Source organism: Aspergillus pseudonomiae (assembly GCF_009193645.1).
Source record: "Aspergillus pseudonomiae strain CBS 119388 unplaced genomic scaffold BDV37scaffold_7, whole genome shotgun sequence".
In the NCBI taxonomy this organism is placed as follows: domain Eukaryota; kingdom Fungi; phylum Ascomycota; class Eurotiomycetes; order Eurotiales; family Aspergillaceae; genus Aspergillus; species Aspergillus pseudonomiae.
In genome coordinates, this window is record NW_022475999.1 from 194,241 (window position 1) to 213,039 (window position 18,799).

At 50.1% G+C, this 18,799-nt stretch overlaps 6 protein-coding genes across 6 annotated transcripts; 3 read left to right on the top strand and 3 right to left on the bottom strand.

Annotated features, from left to right (window-relative positions):
• Positions 1-91: 91 nt before the first annotated feature.
• BDV37DRAFT_239008 (uncharacterized protein) lies at positions 92-4,876 on the bottom strand. The gene is made up of 3 exons (XM_032080905.1): positions 4,624-4,876; positions 1,943-4,395; positions 92-1,865 (listed from the first exon to the last, which is right to left on the bottom strand). The coding sequence occupies exons 2-3, from the start codon at positions 4,265-4,267 to the stop codon at positions 642-644; spliced, it is 3,549 nt and encodes a 1,182-aa protein (XP_031945510.1). The 5' UTR covers positions 4,268-4,395; positions 4,624-4,876; the 3' UTR covers positions 92-641.
• Positions 4,877-5,988: 1,112 nt separating this feature from the next.
• BDV37DRAFT_239011 (uncharacterized protein) lies at positions 5,989-7,640 on the top strand. The gene has a single exon (XM_032080906.1). The coding sequence runs from the start codon at positions 7,137-7,139 to the stop codon at positions 7,602-7,604; it is 468 nt and encodes a 155-aa protein (XP_031945511.1). The 5' UTR covers positions 5,989-7,136; the 3' UTR covers positions 7,605-7,640.
• Positions 7,641-8,426: 786 nt separating this feature from the next.
• Positions 8,427-9,566, bottom strand: BDV37DRAFT_279142 (uncharacterized protein; the record flags this gene model as incomplete). Its single annotated transcript, XM_032086266.1, has 1 exon — positions 8,427-9,566. The coding sequence occupies one exon, from the start codon at positions 9,564-9,566 to the stop codon at positions 8,427-8,429; it is 1,140 nt and encodes a 379-aa protein (XP_031945512.1).
• Positions 9,567-12,735: 3,169 nt separating this feature from the next.
• Positions 12,736-14,644, top strand: wetA (developmental regulatory protein WetA; the record flags this gene model as incomplete). The annotated part of the gene is made up of 2 exons (XM_032084213.1): positions 12,736-14,439; positions 14,624-14,644. 2 exons carry the CDS (start codon positions 12,736-12,738, stop codon positions 14,642-14,644), a joined length of 1,725 nt encoding a protein of 574 aa, XP_031945513.1.
• Positions 14,645-14,828: 184 nt separating this feature from the next.
• On the bottom strand, positions 14,829-16,325 carry BDV37DRAFT_239018 (uncharacterized protein). The gene is made up of 3 exons (XM_032080907.1): positions 16,017-16,325; positions 15,833-15,949; positions 14,829-15,735 (listed from the first exon to the last, which is right to left on the bottom strand). The coding sequence occupies exons 1-3, from the start codon at positions 16,087-16,089 to the stop codon at positions 15,374-15,376; spliced, it is 552 nt and encodes a 183-aa protein (XP_031945514.1). The 5' UTR covers positions 16,090-16,325; the 3' UTR covers positions 14,829-15,373.
• An 8-nt stretch (positions 16,326-16,333) lies between these two features.
• BDV37DRAFT_190888 (calponin homology domain protein) lies at positions 16,334-18,798 on the top strand. The gene is made up of 2 exons (XM_032079667.1): positions 16,334-16,854; positions 16,920-18,798. The coding sequence occupies exons 1-2, from the start codon at positions 16,688-16,690 to the stop codon at positions 18,625-18,627; spliced, it is 1,875 nt and encodes a 624-aa protein (XP_031945515.1). The 5' UTR covers positions 16,334-16,687; the 3' UTR covers positions 18,628-18,798.
• Position 18,799: the final 1 nt, after the last annotated feature.

Below are 18,799 nucleotides of genomic sequence, written 5' to 3' on the forward strand. Positions count from 1 at the left end.
GGTTATCTTAAAAAATACTTGAGTCATTTGAATACGTCTACAATTGTTGTAAGGCCTTGGAAATGTTGAAATAAGATTAAGGAAATTAGTCATTGTGTGGCTAGCAGCTTCTTGATATCATGTACGGTCCGCCATTTAGCTTATGGTAGTAAACGCATAACACGGCTTCCCAGGGGAATAGGTTGCAACAAAGAAGAAAGAAAAGAAAAGAAAACAATGTCCCGATCTTAGAAAATTGAAGGCAGGATATCATTCGTTCCAAATCCCATAAAGTCGAACACGACGGGAGTACAAATTCAACAGGACAAAGTGGTATATGGATAAGGAGAAGGCCAACAATTGTTGTACCAAATCAACGATGGGAATAAGGAAAATATATGGAAGGGAACTCGTTCACCCATGGCCCAGATATCAAGGCTGTGGGGTTTTGACCCGTAGACCAAGGTAGTATGGAAAGAGAAAACCTGAATCAAACGACAGGATGGATCGTCACATGGCTTAAAACGCTCCTAATGAAAAAGAGAAGATGAAGGCAAGGGCATTTTTAACGAACACGTGGGCTAATTGACTTGGGAACGGAGATAAGGAAATGAGAGAGTGAGGGAAGTAGACAAGGCATTAAATAGCTTTACAAAATGGCACTAGACCTCGAGTTTCTTCCGGCGCCCGAAAAGGCGAGAGAGGCTATTCACACCAGATTCTCTACCCTTCGAAGCCAGTGATGAGGACACTCGAGGTGCAGGAGGCTCAGGAGGTCCCGTCGACCTGAGGAATTCAGCCAGGGCACTAGTCTCTGTTTGCCGGTCTGTGACGGAGGGAAGGCCGCTAGTTCCATACATTGCGCCTCTGCTCCTCTCGGCGCCAACTTTAGCTGAATAGTTAGATTGCGCTGTAGCATAGCTGTCCTGCTGTTGATGGAAAGAAGCCTTTGATAGTTTCGTAGTTGGCACCTTGTCCCCCGATGCATTGCGAAGAAGTCGCGCCTTCATTCCAAACGCACCGGATGAACTCTTGGAGGGCATTGTGTTGACCGGGAGAGGCTGTGGGATGGGCTCCGACTCCGGAGGAGGAACGTTGCGCAAGAAATCTAACAAGCTTTCCTCCTCGCGCTTGGGCTTCGGGCCGTCCAGGAGCTCGTCCAGGTCCTCATCGTCATCTGAGTCAATGGCATAGGGATCTGGTACCCTACGTTGTTTCCGCACAGGACGAGGGTCGTCCACTGGAGTTGTTTGGATGTGCTGAGCAGCAGTTGGGTGCACGGTAGTTCGGTTGCCCGTCTCCAGTAGCCCTGTGCGAGACCCGACGGAAGTCAACATTGATCCGTCTTGCGTGCTAGATACCGAGGGCGCATTGTTTTCGGAGTGGCCAGTTTCCAGCGAGTTCAGCTCGTCTGAATCCATAGTGTCTCGGAACGGTGCAACCGCACGGGGAATGCGGCGTGCCCCTGCAGTAGGTGGACCTTCACGAATGAAGTCGATCAACTCGGTTGTCCGATCTTGATCCACTTTTGAACTAACTGCTGAACGGGCCTCCATCTTAGGGCCACTGCGAACTGTGCTCGACGGGGATCGTGGGGTACTGAGGGGACTGCCTGGGCCGGGCGACTTAATAGAGTGATCGTAATCACTGGACGACCTAATATTTGGTTTCCGGTCGGCAGCTTGTTCCGGGTTTGATGTCTGTTGCGAAAGTGCAGTCGAGGGTATCTCAATAGCTTTGTATTTGGGTGTGCTAATAGTTCCCCTGGAAGACGTGTGAGAGGTGCTAGGGCGTGGAACTTCCTCCCCGGGAGGGGCGCTATTCTTCAAGAACTCAGCCAGGTCCGCAGTGCTCGACTTGACTCTCCAGCGGGGTGAGTCAGGTTCCTATAGGAGAATATTTATTAGTCGGCGAACTCAAAGAAAAAAGAGAGAGAAGGAGTAAGAAAGAAAATAAAACATACCTCAATTTCCCGCATATTTTTCGGGGTTAGGGTATAATGGAGAGTTTCCTCACTGCGGATCAATTCGTCCAAGCCGGTCGTGTCGTCATACGGCTCGCCAGCGAACGGATTAGTCTCGCAGGAGTTGCGCAGGCGAAGTGAAACAGAATCCCCCTGAAGACCAATGAGACCTTTCAGCCTGCTTGAAACCTGAGAAGTGGTCGACCCTGCAGTTACTGGGCGTTTCTCCCGTTGGCTACTAAAACTGTCGGAGCGACGCGATCTGGAATAGACGGAAGAGGCTGCTGAAGTGGTCGGTCGGACGACACGCTGAACCGCTGCACGTTCAGTCACCGAACTTATCGAGGATACCCCTGAACTTGAACGGCCGTAACGATGTTGACTTATACCCACCAAGGGGCTTGGTCTAGGTCGAGTCCGCGAACGGTCAGAATAAACACTTTCTTCAGAAGTGGAAGGCGGGCGAGAGATCTTCTCTTCCAGGTCAGTCGAAGTCCGAGTCTGAGGGACCGATAACTCTGTCGAAGCTGTATTCGTATCAGAATTCTTTGAAACATCGTGACTGATGGCAGGCTGCGCCGGGGTGGAGTCGTCCCCTTGCGTTTGTGACGGATCATCGACCACTGTTGGTATCGTTTGTTCGCTGATCACTCGGGTGGTAGTCGACCTGTCATTTTCGCGATTTGTGTCCCGGCTACTGATACGCTTCGGTCGCTGTATCGGAGCCAATTTGGGTTTTTCACACATTCCCTGTCCTTCAATCACCTCCGTATCGGAATCGGTCTGGAGACGATCGCTCAGAGACGTTGACGAACCCGAAGTACTACTGGCTTGACTCGACTCTACCCCCACCGACACAGCAGATTGTGACGACGTAGCCATCCTATCCTGCTCCAACGATTCCTTCGGTAGAGCATCTGCCTCTGATACCTGCTCGATTTTGGCCTTGGGAACCTCATCATCCTCATCGTGTTCGTACATGGTTTCCAGTGGCTTTTGTTCGTCAGATGCGGTGGGTGATGGCTGGTCGGCAGTTTGGTCAGCGTCTACCGGCTCCTGAGGGGTACTATCGGGCAACGACTTCGCGCGGACATGACGACTGAACTTTGCGCTCAGTGGGGTGATAGGGGATGTGGGAGATCTTGGTGATGGCAGGGTCAGCACCATCAGGCTATGGGGTCGCACTTTGTGAGCCACTACTGCCTGCATGGTCTGGACGACCTCAGCACCTTCACCATCAGATGTGAAACCTTCGATCTCTTCGATATCGTGGTCGCCAATTGGGAGTGCAACAGAAGCCGGGTCAACCTCTTTCGGGATCTCGACGATCGGTCTTTGTGGCAGCTCATCCCCGGTTACCATACTGCTCTTCCGACACGATGAAGGACCAATTGTTGAACGGCGTCGGATAGACTCTCGAGAAACCGCTCGGGACATCATAGGGGACCGAGTGTACCTGCGCCACGTGCGCCAAAGACGACCCATGGTTGGGTTCAATGCTAATTTCTCCATATCCAGGTCCTCCACGACTAACCGGTTGATGGTGCCTCGTTCTGCGCCAGGCTCTGCCTCCTCGGGACCCTCACTCGGTTTGACGGATAGTCGTGACCGAGCTGTTTCGCCCGCTATCACCAAGGCCTGTTCACCAATATGCTCGATGATGGAGGTCAGGAAGATGGCAGCCGGCGGCGTAATATTTCCTACATGCGTAGAAAACCTCGGCGAGAGACTACCGTCATCATCCAACCCATTCTGTGCGATATACTCCTCCTCGTCATCTTCTTCCATATCTCCCAGCCGGGTATAGACCATACAGCGCAAGCGAGTCAATTTCCAGGAACGGACCAGGTCGAAATCACCGTTTTGAGACATCCCCCGACCGAACTGGAACTGCTCATCCTCCGGACCACCCATATATTCGTTCAACTCCTCATCTGCCGCGGAGACCACTTGGTTTGCGAGTCGCGGTTTTAACACATCCGCCACCGCAGGTCGAATACATGCTAGTTGCGTTGACTTCGCAGCCGCCAGAATATTAAAGAGAAGATGGTCCAGGAATCCATTCAGAGCTGAAAGAGCTTCGGGGGTAACAATCGCTTTGGCATCCGAATCACCGCCATCTTCCGCCACGAAGTCCGCAGTATTGAATTCTTGGTCAGCGGTGACGATCTGAGCGGCGGACGAAGGTGCAATGAAGGACGGCGGAGGATTCGCTACTGGCGGGGTCATGTGAATGCGAGGATGCGAATCGCTCGACATGCTGTTACTCCGGGAGCGTGAGGCCGTTCGCCCCATGTCGGACTCTGAACGTTTTGTATGCAGCATCGTCGATCTGAGGGATCATATGCACCTGGCGGGGCTGCGCTAATCCGGGGTTCGGCGTATGGCGGTGACGTATTTTGATCTTTTTGTTTTCTTCTTATTGTTATTGAATCTGGGAAACCTGGATCATCCTGGAACGGTGAAACCATGGAATTTCGTCAGCCTTGTGGTCAATTGTGCAGCCCTCCGTCGGGTCACTCTTGCGATGACTGGGATGTAGCATGCGAGCTGACGGCATCAGGCCGTTCACGGGGCGTACTGAAGCTCAGGGTGATCCCCAAGGCGAACCCGGGGGGTAAAAAGAAGAAAGTATTCAAGTGAAAATGCTGAAAAAACGTTGGACCGGTACTCAGACATACCCGTGTAACAAGTTCAAAAGCTCTTCACATTCATTTCGTTAGTGTACTCCGTACCATTGGAATGGTTCCGAGGAACCGATCAGTCATTAGAAAAGGTGAACCGTAGCAGACAGACGATGTGTATCCGATCCCAGGACCAGGGAACGCCGTAGAAAAAGGAGAAGGAGAAGGAGGCGACAGTGAAGAAAGAACGAGAGAAAGAGAAAGAGAAAGAACACAAGTGCCGTCTTCTACCATCCGGAGGCAGATCAGGAGTACTAAACCAAGACTAAGGTCGTAGTAACGGCGGAGAAGTTTAGTAAACAATTCTAATACGGAGCACACCACCGTATTAGAATTCTTTATTTATTAGTCTCGTCCCCATGAATTTAATTTTAATTAGAATTTATTTTATTAGTTATGACTACGACTCTGGCCCAATTTTTTTTTTATTTAATTTTTCCTTTTTCTTTTTCATTTGGCGGAAATACTAAGGTTGACTGCCCATTGAAGTTTAGCGAGGCTGCAGGATCAGGAGAGACGGAAAAGTGGAGACGCACGATGGCGCATCCTCTTTGGGATCCGTGGGTGGAGCCAACAAGTACCTGACTAGTCGCTTTCTTTCTAGTCAACTGCACTAGTCTAACCTGAATGTTACAGGGTCAGTCTTAGTCGACTATGTATGTACTAGTAGTCGTCAGTAGTAGGTACAGAATACATACACTGTGACCAAGGTGTCTCTTGTCATTGCTCAAACCCAAAAGAGCCCTTACGACACTCCCGTGTCTCTGCTTCTTAGTGCCAAACACTGATCTCACTCTTGACATGAGCCAACTGGTGTCATCCAATTGATTCTATTCATCCTTGCCACTCGTCGGAGTACTTCTCCGGGACGGGATATCCCCGTTATCCCGTGCAGGCACCCTCCGATAGTGTCCTGATAAGCAGTCACTCGTTCCACGGTTCTTCTGGTCATCATTCTGAGGTGATAACCCGACAAGTTACTGCGACAGGCAAGCCCTGCGAAGAGAAAGAAGCCCAAAGGAAGACCAAAATAAGGTCAAGATGACACTGAGACGGAAACGATCTCCATCCCGAGAAAACTAACGAAAGAAAAAGGCCCCCACTTAGTCTTCCGTCCCAAACCCCCTGAAGAGCCAATCCGATTGGGGTTTACCCGTCCCAGCTCCCAGGGTCAGGGGGGCGAAACCACCAGAAAAGGAGCCGAAAAAAAAAAAAAAAGAAAAAAGAAAAGAAAACGAAAACGAAACAGGGAAAAAAGTAAGAAGACGGCCCGGCAAGGATTTCACCGTGTTTCAAGTCTGTATTAAATCTAGTATCTGTATCTCTCTGTAAGTTCTGGGGGATCATCATCTTGACTTTTTTTTTCGGTTCTGTCCGGCTCTTCACCATGCTGAGGTGAGAGAAATAATTGCGTCCCTAACTTATCTATTCTTGCCTAACGACCGCGCACGAGATGGTCCGCCTCGTGCCCTCACTATCATTCCCTCTATTTTTTTTTTTTTTCTCTCCGGATCGGCTCTTGCACACGCAGTACTGGACCACCGACTCTCCATCCAAAGTTAGTTTCCCAAACTATTGGAGCTGATCCAATCGTGGCCCAAATTCGCAATGCCACTTGGGGGAGGAAAAGAGGCTGATCCACCTGACACTATTGTTCCTCCTTATCCATGCCCTGCAGTGAGATCATTTGATTGGATGTCCCCTCCATCAGTATTTCCTCCGACTCTGCGTTCTCCTTTTTTATTAGTCGTCTTTTGCCTCCCCTTCTAATCCACCGACCCGCCACTCGATACTCCATACACCACTATATACCGAATACTCCATATAGTACCAAGTAAAAAAAGAAAGAAAAGAAAGAAAGAAAGAAAACCGAGACGATGCAAACCAAACGCACCAGAAATAAAGGGACGATCATGACAGCACGCCCGAGCACCAGAAACGGGGCACAGATCAACACTTCCCCATACGGGGCACCGAGCTTACTCGACAGCAACCAAAGCCGTGACCGCTTAAAGCTGTCGAAACATACCCTGACATGGCACGGGCTTCCTTGATAAAGCAAAACATCCTTGATTCAAATCCACCCGTCCAATCCACGCCTGAAACTGGCCAGAGCCCTGCCGATATGAACCCACTAAGTTATCTAAGTTGGGACCCCTCCTCCCAGAGATTGATAATCTTATTCGGCAGTTACCAGGTCGAAAAGCCAAAAAAGACAAAGCCCCGTCCAATTTCGGGGGAATGAATTTCATACCAAAGGGTGTGTGGACTAAACCTCTGTTAATGGCGGGTAGACTAATGCCGTATCTCCATTCGTGGGTCGTTCGTTTTTCTCCCGCGGGGTTCAACGTAATTTCCATGGTTGATGGTGACAGGTTCATTCAGATTGGATTAATCAACTAGATCATGGGATGAGTAAAGTGATCTCAGCTGAGATCAGCTCAGCCAACATCGTTCGAACTGGTGTGGTAAGCTGAGCAAGAAAGTATACTCCGGATGAACTATATCTGATGCACATTAGTAGTCACCTCAGTAGGGCAAGTACCGAAGGAGTCCCCACGACGGAGACGATAGGCCACGGAGTACTTCGGACCTACATGACTCGAGCAGTCGATCTTCCAAGGCAAATTTCCCAGGAACCACTGGGAAAGACCGAACCACCCAATCTATACCCATGTACATACGTACGCAATGCTAGTATAACCCCGGCGTACAGTAGTGGTAGTAGTCGTCATGTACATGCCTACTACCCATCGCCCATAAAGTACTCCGTACGGAGTACCAATACATTCCTTCAGGTAGAACCGCAGGATTCCGATCCCAGCACCCACCAATGTAAAACACATCTGAATCAGCCCACGGTCGTCGTCTCACGATGGACCAGGATGTCGGATCCCTGCATGCATGAGCTCGGCTCCACCCTGCCTGGCCCAGATGATACTAAAATCGTCCGGCCCCCAGAAAAAAAAAAGCAATAACAGAACTGTTTGATTACGTCTCAGGCTAGCCCTAGCCTTTCTGCCTATTATTGCTTTTTTTTTTTTTTGCTTTTGGGGTCCGAACATCTAGAATCTTACTCGCATATCATGTACTAGTCAGGTTGCACTATCGGATATCGTGGCGTTGGAGGGCCCAGATGATCACGGTGCCGTTTGTAGGTTTCAGTATTTACATGCGCAGGGTTGGGGGTGTATGCAGTTTGGACTCTGGGGGCGGTGCAAGATATTTCTGTCCATGTTGGGAATGGTTTGCATGATTCCCATATTTGATATTTATGGATCTTGTGGCTTGTGGCTTTCAATCTGTGGATAGGACGTGCCTGGCAATAGGTTATGGCAGTGCTGTCTTGAGATCAATGGGGACTAGTAGCCTCATTATGTTTTTGTCGGTCCACATCGGTCATGGTCATGCCCATATTTTAGGAACTCTGATACTGTCGCCTCTTCGTGCGGTCGTAAAGACAGACTCATGCGATCAGAAAAACAACCTTTGATCCTGGGGATGATCGCTTACAACCAAGAGAAATGCGACGGACTACATAAGGAGGCAATCGAAGTTATCCTCCCTATCTTGGCCTCGTGGTTGAAAAGAGAGTCATGTGGATATACCCATAGGGTTGAATGGTGGCCACGCCCAGTGAAACTCAATGTTTTAAAATGGAATAGATTAACCCGCTAGATAAAGCTTTTGTAAATCGCTATAGACAAACCAAATAAATTTCCATGTTTCCGTGCCAGACTTTTATATCACGTTGGCTTCGTTTTTCCTGCACGGAAGCCTTTCCTTGCTCGTAAATCATTTCAATGGACCATATAGGGTTTCCAGTTTTCGAGGGCATATGCAACGCCCCCCGCAAAAAAGCTCAGTTCATCATGTCCGATCTTGACATCACTGGCCAATCTTTCGGAGAGAAGGACCTCAATCTTCTTCAATAAACTCAGGTTAAGACTCTCACGGGTCGCGGCCGGCTGCTCCAGCGCCCCCTTTTCTTCGCTGAGGCTTAGCAGCTCATCAAACTCCTGCTTGGCAATGAGGTTGGGAAATGTTCCAATCACATGGTTGAGAGCATGGTCGAGGTAGACTCCATCGACATTATCGGCTTCCAGGTACGGTGATTTCACACGACCCATCTTTATGTCGCCAACCCGCGCGTGAAGGCGGGACTTGTAGCCGGGGTTAGCGATCCCGTTGATGCCATTCATATAGGCGATGAAAAGACGCTTGTCTAGGTCCACAACATCGCTGGGATGTTCTTCAGGCAACTGCTTGATGGAGTCACTGATACTGCCATGTTCGGGGTCTTCGACATCGTCGCCGATATCATTTCCCTCCTGTATCTGGAGGCTGCCAGATGCCCTCGCCATCTCCATTAGTTCATGGCAGGTCAATTCAGTACAAGGTGCTTCTTCTTCTTCTTGCAGTTCTGGCGCTTCAATATAGAGCACGTTGGTATCAAACCTAACGTTGTTCGACCCAAAGGAAATAAATGAGCCATCGGCCGAGTCATCGTCATAATCATAGTCATTGTCATCGTCTTCGCTGTATTCGGACATAGAGTCCGATTCATCTTCCCAGCATGTGACGTAGTACACTTCATCATCATCCGAATCCGAATCAGAGTCGGAATCGGAATCATCTTCTGATAAAAACTCAAACTCTTGTTCCGAAGCACCGGATGCATAGCCGGACTCGGATTCTCCATCATCCGCTATTTCAGCATATCGTCTCTTTAAGATCGGCTTTAAGTACGGACGATCTGTCGTTGCCGTAGTGGGTGTTACAGACGAGACCACCGACGAAGTAACGGTGGTCGGGTTAGTCGATGCGATTGATACCTCATCAGATGCATAACAGCTGTCCTGAGAGAGGGAGATGTCGAGGCCAGAGAATGTCGAAGAAAGAGACTCCCAGGACTTCTTGTTCATGGTTTGGTTGCTCATCTTGATAACCTGTGATCTGTGCTTGAGACACGTTCTGTCAAGTACCAATGTAGGTGTGTTGAGACCCAAGGCCTTGACAACAGGTGAAGAATAGACCGTTTGATTGATTGAAAAAGGATCAGTAATTGTATTTTCGATTTTGGAAGTTTTTGGCTTCAAGGCCTCCGAAGAATCGGTGGGAGTCCATGGTGAAGCACGAGCGTGAATCAAGGTATTCACCTAGTGGAGGCTGACGAGGGCATCCCCGACAAAAACAATGTTGAAATACATATTGGTGATTACGTCGAGATCCGTGAACTTCCTGAGGTAAAAAACATGCACTCCTGGTGCTGTTCAAGGTTGCCGGTACAAGGCTCCGGTTTAAGTCCTCTCCTCGTTTTCAAAATAGGGTTGAATTTGATGGACTCTGCGTTGATATACATATAGACTGTAGATGTGCGTAATCGAGATCTTCCAAGGTATGTTGATTACCCGCGACGCGTTGCGTGGCCTTAGCGGGAACAGTTGAGTCTGGACGAGAAAGCACAACTTCCTCGGTTGAGATAGAGGTGTTTTCGCGTCGTTGTACCAGAGACGATGAGTCGAGCCCAGGGCTTATAAATTCAACGCCACCTTGCGTGGGATGGGGTGGGATTTAGCGGGGGCGCGAGGGGTAACAATCGGAAGATGGTCGGATTGCCCCTAGGAAAGTTCAGAGGTACACTATCATGTACCCACACAACAAACGTGTGGTAGCGACAAGAGTGGTGAGGATGGAACAGCACAGGGTGCCTGTGGGAGGAAGGTCAAGGAAAGACGGCCGTCGCTGACAGTCCTGCCTTGGGAGTCAGATTTCCGTCATCACCCACCACCTGACCAGTTGCGGCTGTTCGCCTCCTTCCTTCGGCTTCTTTCGGCCCGGCTTTCGGAAGCCCAGGAGCGGTATAGCGTACCTCGGCTGCCGCTTGTTTTTCAGCGAATGGAAGTCATGCAACCAGTTCGGTGGCCATGTTGATCCGCTCCGGGTTAGGGCTTTCTGGACCGGAGGACCCGATCTGGTACTACGCAGTATAAGCTATAAGCAAGTAATGAAGGAGAAAGGAACCGCGTCAGGCGGGACGATGGTTGTGAAACAGGTCAAAATCTAGGTTGCACAATCAAGACTGAGTAGATCCCTACTAATTCTATAAAACTAAATGTGTACTTATGTTTAATTAGCAGAAGTACTGGTCATGGGTGGTTGAATGAATGAAGGACACTCGCCTTCATCTGGTGAGCAACAGTCAAGGCGATCTTTGTTCAGTACCTGCATAACTGCAGGTACCACGATTGGGTGTGTACTTTGAGGCAAGGTACTGATACGTCCCTTGTACTCTCAACCTAATCCGTTCCTAGATGCTTATCATTCTTAAGTGTCAAGCATTCCAATCTCAAAATAGGTCCTTCTTTGAACAACACAAGGGATGCCACAATCTTATCTGGGCTTTCACCAAGAGTAGTAGTTCAAGCATTCTTTCATATGGCTGCTTCCTCCCTTTGAGTTGTCAATCCTTTCCACCTTGTCCACTAGTCAAAAATCGACCCTTGGTTGAGCCGATTGTTTTTTCCTAATCCTGGACAGCAGTGGTATCCAATTTAGATTTAGGTGTTTGAGCCTCGATGGTTAATCTCCTACAGGTCTTGGCAAACCATGATCATCGTTTGTTTGTTGCACAATAACTGCCTTCCAGAGATGGGCCAAGGGTAAGACGGATTTGGACAAAGAAACCACCGTTCGGGCGTCCTGAGCTACATCGACATCGCGTGGTCTTGAGTGGAACGTGATAGCTATACTATATCCCTGTACAACAACCAAATTACCTGCTGAGAAATTAGGCTGTGGCGATCTCTGACGATCTCTTGCGATCTGGAACACATTTAATTTTGTTGACATCCAAGATGAGGAAGACTGAATGCAAACAATTAAAGGACTGGTCAAAGGGAGCCGTTACGCGTAAAGAGGATTAATTATAGAAACTTCAGCAGAGCAGATTAGCACCTGCCATGCATATCTTTTGTTCCAAACTTCTTTGAAGCTACTTACCAATTGGAACACAACGAGAACCTGCCAGTATGGAAATGATTTCCCCTTGGTGAACACTTGTTCCGTGCATGGTTACTGGAGGCGCGCATTCCTTGCCAGTTTTAGCATTCCGGGATCCATTCCAACCGGCTGATCGACTCCTCAGCATTGGAGGGCTCGACCGCTCGAGCAGCCCCGACTCCACCGAACTACTCAGTAAAGAATCCCATTGAACAAGGTTCAATTGAAAGTGGAGGAAGGATCTTTCCCGGATATCCACACAAGCTCTGGGTCTAATTCATAGGGTAGTATCATGATTCATGACGCTTACATTCGGTACGTCATTTCACCGTTATGGGTGCTTCCCATTAAGGACCGGCCCTTCTCCAATTGAGAAACACACCAGGGCTGCGCGTACAAGCCGGCCAGTAGCTACTCCCATTGTTAATGATCAACACTCGCCATCATTGGTGTGCACCAGAGGGTTCTCCTCTGGGGCCCTCGTATGACTGTCCTGCTGATACGACACACCCTGTTTCTGGTATAGTAAAGGTTGCATTCCACCAAGTGGCTAATGGAGACATCCGAGCATTTTCTCTGTCAATGAATGTGGGCAAGCTCCAGAGGTATCCATTCAGCCACCCAATTTTCCAGCTCCTGTGATTGGTCGGAGCAGGGTACTCAGGCATTCAGGTCAAGCAATGGGCCTAGGGTGGACCATATGGGGAGCTTCCCATCCCCCTCTGGTGCATTCCTTACCCATCTTTAGAGCAACTGGAATGTGTGTAGAATCCCAGAGGCTGGGTCCTCCGCGCAACGATTCAAATACAGGCCTCTGGCTGTTGTTTGTTTTCTTTGTCTCCTTTGCATCTTCTGCAGTGTTTTCTTTGATTGTCAAACCATCAAACCACTCCTACACACCAAACATTCCAACATCGGTCGCTGCAAAGAATCGAAGCTCTTTCTGGACGGATCGCCGGCTAAGGATCCGCAGTTCCCTTCGACCCAGAGTATACACTGGTCGCCAATCAGGTTGGATCCTGCCCACCACTTTGTTGGTAAACGTTCTCTTTGACAGCTGAGGTTGGGACCACCATCGCCGCAAACGGAAAGGGAATATCCGACAAGATGTTTGCACAACCGTTCGACCATTCGTTCAACAACGATGATTTATTCAGTCAGTACGTCAATATTGATGGCTCGAGTACCGACGGCAACAAAGACGTTTCATTCCCTAGCGACTTTGATCAATTCTTTTCCCTGGACTCATTGTCAAGTAATTGTGGCGAGCAGTCGCCTATCATCCCCACGTCCAAACAACAAGCCCATCCTTCACCAAACTGGGCGAAGGATCTCTGGAGCCTGCCGCCAGATGCACCCTCATCTCTAGGCCAAGCCCCCCTTGCATTTCAAGACACCGTCCATCCCTCTGCTGTTTCAGATCTAAACGTCAACCTTGAAGCTTCTTCGACGACTCGCCCTGCAGAGACCCGCTCGTCGCCGACAACTCCCCCGGGAACTCCACGCCGTAAACCAAAAAGTGCATTAGTCACTCCGAAGTCTATCCAACGTCACCGCGAACCTAATGGTCGCCGTGGTTTGCAGCACAAACAAAGCTTCTCCCCCAGCCTGACACGTCCTTCTCAGTTCCAGAAAAAAGGAAGGATGGCGTATCAAGAAGCTTGGGCGCACCGACTTCAGAACTTAAATTTCCTGCGTAGTGCCGATGACCGATTCCCACTGTCGCCGCCACCGTCCGATATCCTGCCACAACAAGAGAACATAGCGGCTGACAACAGCGCCATACACATCCATCATTCGGGAGATTCTGCCGAGATGCATCATCACTTCGACTCTAGCATTTTCACTCCATCTCCTGCGATATCCATGCCATCGCCGTGTACAGGAGTGTTATCAAGACAACAAGCCCGGTATTTAGGCCACTCCAATAACTCCACTGTGACTTCGAGCCCTCCTTCAGCAGACGACATCTTTCCCTCCCCGCATTCCTCGGATCCCCAGTCCATGTCCTCCTGGCATTCCGATACGCTCGGCACTCCCGGGCTGTCTTTCACGCCTGATCTTCAGAGCCACGATGCTCAGGCCTGGTGGCCTCCTATGAATGCTCGGGTGCCCCAACGTCAACATTCCTATCAACAAATAGTCGCGTCGCCCCCTCCACAACAACCTATCCAGAGCACCCCCCATCAGCATGACATGGCCAATAATCAACATGACATCCTGCAAGGAGGTCTCATGATCCAGATGGATCCCTCTGCATATGACATGACCGCGACGGCCAATTCATCGTTTTCCTCGACTACCATGGCTCCGACGGTGTCCAACTGTCAGGAGAACCACACTTATAGCCACATGCCAGCCGCTCACCCTAAATATGTTGACACATCTTCCTTTGCAACTGCCCAGCTTCAGCCCCAATCGCGGTCTCCATCTCTGTCTCCGCGAGCAGATCGATCCCCCAAGGATGTATTAGCCATGCATCACAGCATCACCATGAAAGCTCAGCGCCGTCAGCCTGGCCGGAAGATTTCCTCCAACTCCATGAATGTCCCCAAGCCCGTCAAGGGATTCCATGGGTCGGAGAGCCCCAAGAGAGCCGGCAAGTCGGTAACTGTATCATTTGTAAACTTTACGCCAAATGACAGTCAAAAAATTCTCACAGGAGTTGCCCCCAGTGGCAGCTCCAAAACCAAAGCGCGCCGGGAACAAGAAGCCCGTGACCGGCGTCGCAAGCTGAGCGAAGCCGCACTTAATGCAGTACGGAAAGCCGGTGGAGATGTGGAGGCTCTCGAGGCTGCGCTGAGAAACCCCGTTAGTTGCAAGGATAACAACCAGGCATCCGCCTTGCAAGTAACAGGGTATTGCAACTAACCAGGGAGGTGTTTCAGCCCTTTGCTAAAACTGGAGGTAATCCCATTTGCCTGTTTGTTTGTTTGTTTTAGTTCTGCTATATACCTTTTTGTCATTTATCTTACTTTATATTGAGTGTTTTCAGTCGGTCTGTTCGGTGTTCTGATGGATCCGGAGTCTAAAACACTGAGAGAATCTGTTTGAGCGTTAGATTTGTCCCTGGCATCTTAATCAGCCCACCGGCCCGTCTTACCTAAACCTAATCTGGCATAATGTATTCCACCTTGATGTACATATCGAGTCTGCAAAAGTACTACAAATGCCACACCTCTTTCAAATATAATTCTGATCTTCTCATTGCTTAAGTCTTCTTTATTGGTGGATTAATTATAATATCGGATCGAATGTCATGTGAAAGCCGCGAATGTCTTGGTGGACACTGACATGTAAGAAAGTCTTCTAGCATATAGCACAACTATTATACACAGAGCCCATTCCACCCCAAAAGAGCATGAATCTCATAAAATACATATCTAAAGTACAAAGATCCAGATCAAACTCCATTTTCCAATGTGAAGTAGTATTAAACCACTCGGACAATATCATTATATCCAGAGCCCTTGAATGGGCCTGAATCCAGCCTTGCCCCAGATCACCAGCAGATATAGCGCAGTCGTGTCCCCATATTTCTCCGACGGGAGAAAAGCGCAATACAGCTTTGAAACCAAAGCTACCTGATAACTCCGAGCCATAACAAGCCACATAGTAACCGGGCCACGAATTGGAATTGACAGCGCTCAATCGCGACAGTCGGGACGTAATCATTCAAACGGCGCGTGTAATCTACCGACGAGATAAAGATCGACAATCCTAATTTCTATCCCGTCCTTCAACCTCATCGTTGAGACGGTTTCGGTGTCCAGGTTTGCGGCTCCCACTCCTGGCTAGGAGCTCCTCGGGCTGCAGCCCAGGGGTCCTTTTTAGCGGCCGGGGTCTCGGCATTCTCTGCTTTTTGTTGGGGTGGAGGGGCAGTACTGTTGCCCTCCGTGGATGTATTCATGGTCGCGTCTGTCGTTTGGGCTGCTGGCGCTGGTTGTTTGGTCTGTGGCATGTCGAGGTAGGAGGGCTTGCTGGCCCAGCGCTCATCGGCTAGCCGAGCCAGTTGCTTGATTTGAATCTGGCGGAGGACATCTTGTTGCTGTTCTTGGACGGAGGGTGGTTCGGCTCGGACGTAGCGGAGCCACTGGTGCCATTGTGCTGGATTCCCATTTTGTCAGTTCATGACTGATTTCTTAGCAGGTCCGAGAGCGGAGTCGAGTAAAGTAGATGAAAAAAAGAAGGCAGATGTACTTACGGCTCACTTGGACGTCAGCGTAATGGGTTTTAGGGTTGAACTTGACGATCCGTCGGTATCGCGCAGCATTCAGGGCATCTTTAAATTCCCAGAATGTGTTTCCGGAGAGATCCGTTCCTATTGCAAGGACATTTAGTCTGAGACATTGCTGATGACTCGGTAGCAACCCTGAGGTTGAACATACCAACGAGGAAGGATTTTCGCCACGGCAATCGAAGGCTCTTCCACTTGAACCACAGACTATTCACCGGACTCATTGGGGGCCGATCGAGGAAAGGAATCAGGCGGCTATGAATAGTAAGAAAATAAAAATTCAGGAAATCGAAGCAGCGTCATCCACCTTGACTTGAACGGGGGGCTTAGACTTAGGCACCGAAGGGATTCATTGAAGGACGGACGTCATCGGGTAAGGCAGGGCTGTGATAGGTCACGGTATCACGGCTTAGTCGATCTACAGGAGGAGAAGGACAACAGCATTCCATTCCATTCATTTCCTTCCCGGTTCCTTATGAACAGGTATATTCTAGTTTGTGTTAATTCACTATTCTACTACTGGGTGGATTTTTTTTTTCTTTTCTCTCTTATATTTTTCACCCCCTTTTCATTTCCACTGTTCTTCTCCTTACTTGGACGCTACTTTGTATATAATCCACCGAACTATTCGATTCTAGATCCATTCAATTTGCCTCTTCTATATCAGGAGGTACCGCCTCCTATTTCGCCCCCCTGGTTCCCGTACCACGGTTCATGCCAACGGCTGGCGACATAAACAGTCGATTCCATCTGTCGGTCGTAGTGAGAAAGAAGCCTACTCACGACAGACCGATTGTTTCAGATAAAATCTGAATCTCAAACATGGCTTCCGTTACGTCACTGGATAAGGATTTGCGCAGTCTGCGCCTGTCCCGCTATACCCCGCAGGCTGCCGCAGAAGTCCGCAACTGGATTGAAGAAGTCCTCCATGAAAGACTACCAGCCGGAGATCTTCTAGATGCGCTCAAAGATGGCGTCGCGCTGTGCAGGTAGGTCGGATAATTAGATTTCTTGCATACTCTGATCACAATTCGACGTGCTAACATAACCCTAGGCTGGTCAACCTTGCCGTTTCTCCCGGTGTCAAGTATAAGCAGTCATCGATGCCCTTTGTACAGATGGAAAACATCTCACACTTCCTTCGCGCGTGTCAAATCGCACCCCTGAGCCTTCCTCCGCATGATGTTTTCCTCACTGTCGATCTTTATGAGGCCAAGGATCCCGCACAGGTCCTGCAGTGCCTGATGGCTTTCAGTAGGAGGGCTAATGCTCTCCAGCCTGGCAAATTCCCTCGCACCATTGGTCCTCAGAGCAAAGTTGGTGGTTTAAGCCCCAATGCGACCGGTTCCAGTCAGGGCGCCCATACACCCTCTCGGCCACGGGGGCTCAGTAACGCAAACTCCAGCGCCTCTGGATACTCAAGCCCAGCCAAATCTCCAGGTCCAGTGAGCAGTTGGAGCAAAAGAACGGATGAGCATACGACAATGCCAGCTTGGAACATCCACCAGTACGGCTATATGGGCGGTGCTAGTCAAGCCAACCAAGGGGTGGCGTTTGGTGCTCGTCGACAGATCACGACCGCTGCACCAAATGTACCGAGTCTAGCTGAAAAGGAGAAGCGCAGGCGTGAAGAAGAAGAGCGCCAGCGCTTAGAATTCGAGGAGTCTGAGCGCAGACGTCAAGAGCGAGAAGCGGAAGAAATGCGTGCGCGAGCAGAAGAGGAGCGTCGATGGGAGGAGGAAACTGCCCGTCTAAAGGAGCAAGAGCGGCGCAAGCTTGAGGAGGAGCGAAAGCAATGGAATGATCAACAGCGGCGGTGGGAAGAGGAGGAGCAGCAGCGTCAGCGCGAGGAGAGAGAAGCCGAGGCGAGGCTGGAGAGCGAGAGGCTGCGCCGTCGGGAAGTCAACGATACCCGCCTGAATGGACAGTTCCTCAGTCAATACCAAGCAAGTCAAGCTACACTGAGCCAAGCTCCCGCCGAATCCTCGGAAAGCCGGCGCATAAGGGAACTCGAGCAAGAGTTGGAGACCGCTAAACAAAGAGAGGCAGAATATCAGCGCGAGCGCCAGGAGCTACAGGAAAAACAAGCCGCGACTCGTGCACCTCGCCCGGTACCTGTACCCCCTAAGCCGAGCTACGATCTGTCCTCGCTCGAGTCGGAACGCCGTCTACTTCGCACAGAGTGGAATAAACATCAGAACGAAGAGTCAATTCCTGAAGCGGCGAGCCCCCCTCCTTCCTTACCTTCCCTACCTTCCTTACCTCCCCGGCCACTCCCCGAGCCAGTCGCTACTTCACCCCGGCCCCTTCCGGACCCAACGCTTTATGCTGCGAAGCCCGTGAATCAAGAAAGTCGCGTAGATCGTTTCCTCGCATCTAATCGACCTCCCGTCGCACCCAAGCCGGCCACCCATCGCCCACAAGACTACACAACGACTGCCGAGGTCGACGCGGAAAATAGCCGCCGCGCAGCAGCACAGCAGAAGACCAAAGCGGGCGGATGGGCGTCCAAGTCATTGCTGGAGCGTGAAATGGAGCGCGAGCGCGAGCGCCAGCGTGAGTGGGAGGAGAACCAAAAGCAAACGCAACAGGCCGCTGCCAACGGCCTGAAAGATGGTAGTCTCGGTGTTGGGCCGGGACAAGGGGCTTGGGATGTGCACCAATACGGCTTTATTGGCGGTGACAACCAGAACCGCGGCGGTCCTGGCCTGGGAGTTGGAGGCGCAAGGAGACAAATCATTGGCCCCCGTCCTCCTCCATGATCACAGATGTTGAAACCCAGGTCGTAATCTAGCCAAAGCTTCTATACCTATTTATGTTTACCTGTTGATGGCGGTTGGTTTTTGTTTTAAGAGTTTGATTCCATTACTGTTTCAAAATCTTGGTGGCTAGCTGTAGATAAGCTGTGAGCAACTTGAATAGTTCATTCAATCA

What these genes read in the sequence shown, in the direction of transcription:
- BDV37DRAFT_239008 (XM_032080905.1), bottom strand. Translation starts at nt 4,267, where the DNA reads ATGCTGCATACAAAACGTTCAGAGTCCGACATGGGGCGAACGGCCTCA. An exon ending in AAAATATGCGGGAAATTGAG is followed by an intron (nt 1,866 to 1,942) that starts GTATGTTTTATT and finishes ATTCTCCTATAG; the next exon opens with GAACCTGACTCACCCCGCTG.
- BDV37DRAFT_239011 (XM_032080906.1), top strand. Translation starts at nt 7,137, where the DNA reads ATGCACATTAGTAGTCACCTCAGTAGGGCAAGTACCGAAGGAGTCCCC.
- BDV37DRAFT_239018 (XM_032080907.1), bottom strand. Translation starts at nt 16,089, where the DNA reads ATGAGTCCGGTGAATAGTCTGTGGTTCAAGTGGAAGAGCCTTCGATTG. An exon ending in GCGAAAATCCTTCCTCGTTG is followed by an intron (nt 15,950 to 16,016) that starts GTATGTTCAACC and finishes TCCTTGCAATAG; the next exon opens with GAACGGATCTCTCCGGAAAC. An exon ending in CGCTGACGTCCAAGTGAGCC is followed by an intron (nt 15,736 to 15,832) that starts GTAAGTACATCT and finishes ATGGGAATCCAG; the next exon opens with CACAATGGCACCAGTGGCTC.
- BDV37DRAFT_190888 (XM_032079667.1), top strand. Translation starts at nt 16,688, where the DNA reads ATGGCTTCCGTTACGTCACTGGATAAGGATTTGCGCAGTCTGCGCCTG. An exon ending in GATGGCGTCGCGCTGTGCAG is followed by an intron (nt 16,855 to 16,919) that starts GTAGGTCGGATA and finishes ACATAACCCTAG; the next exon opens with GCTGGTCAACCTTGCCGTTT.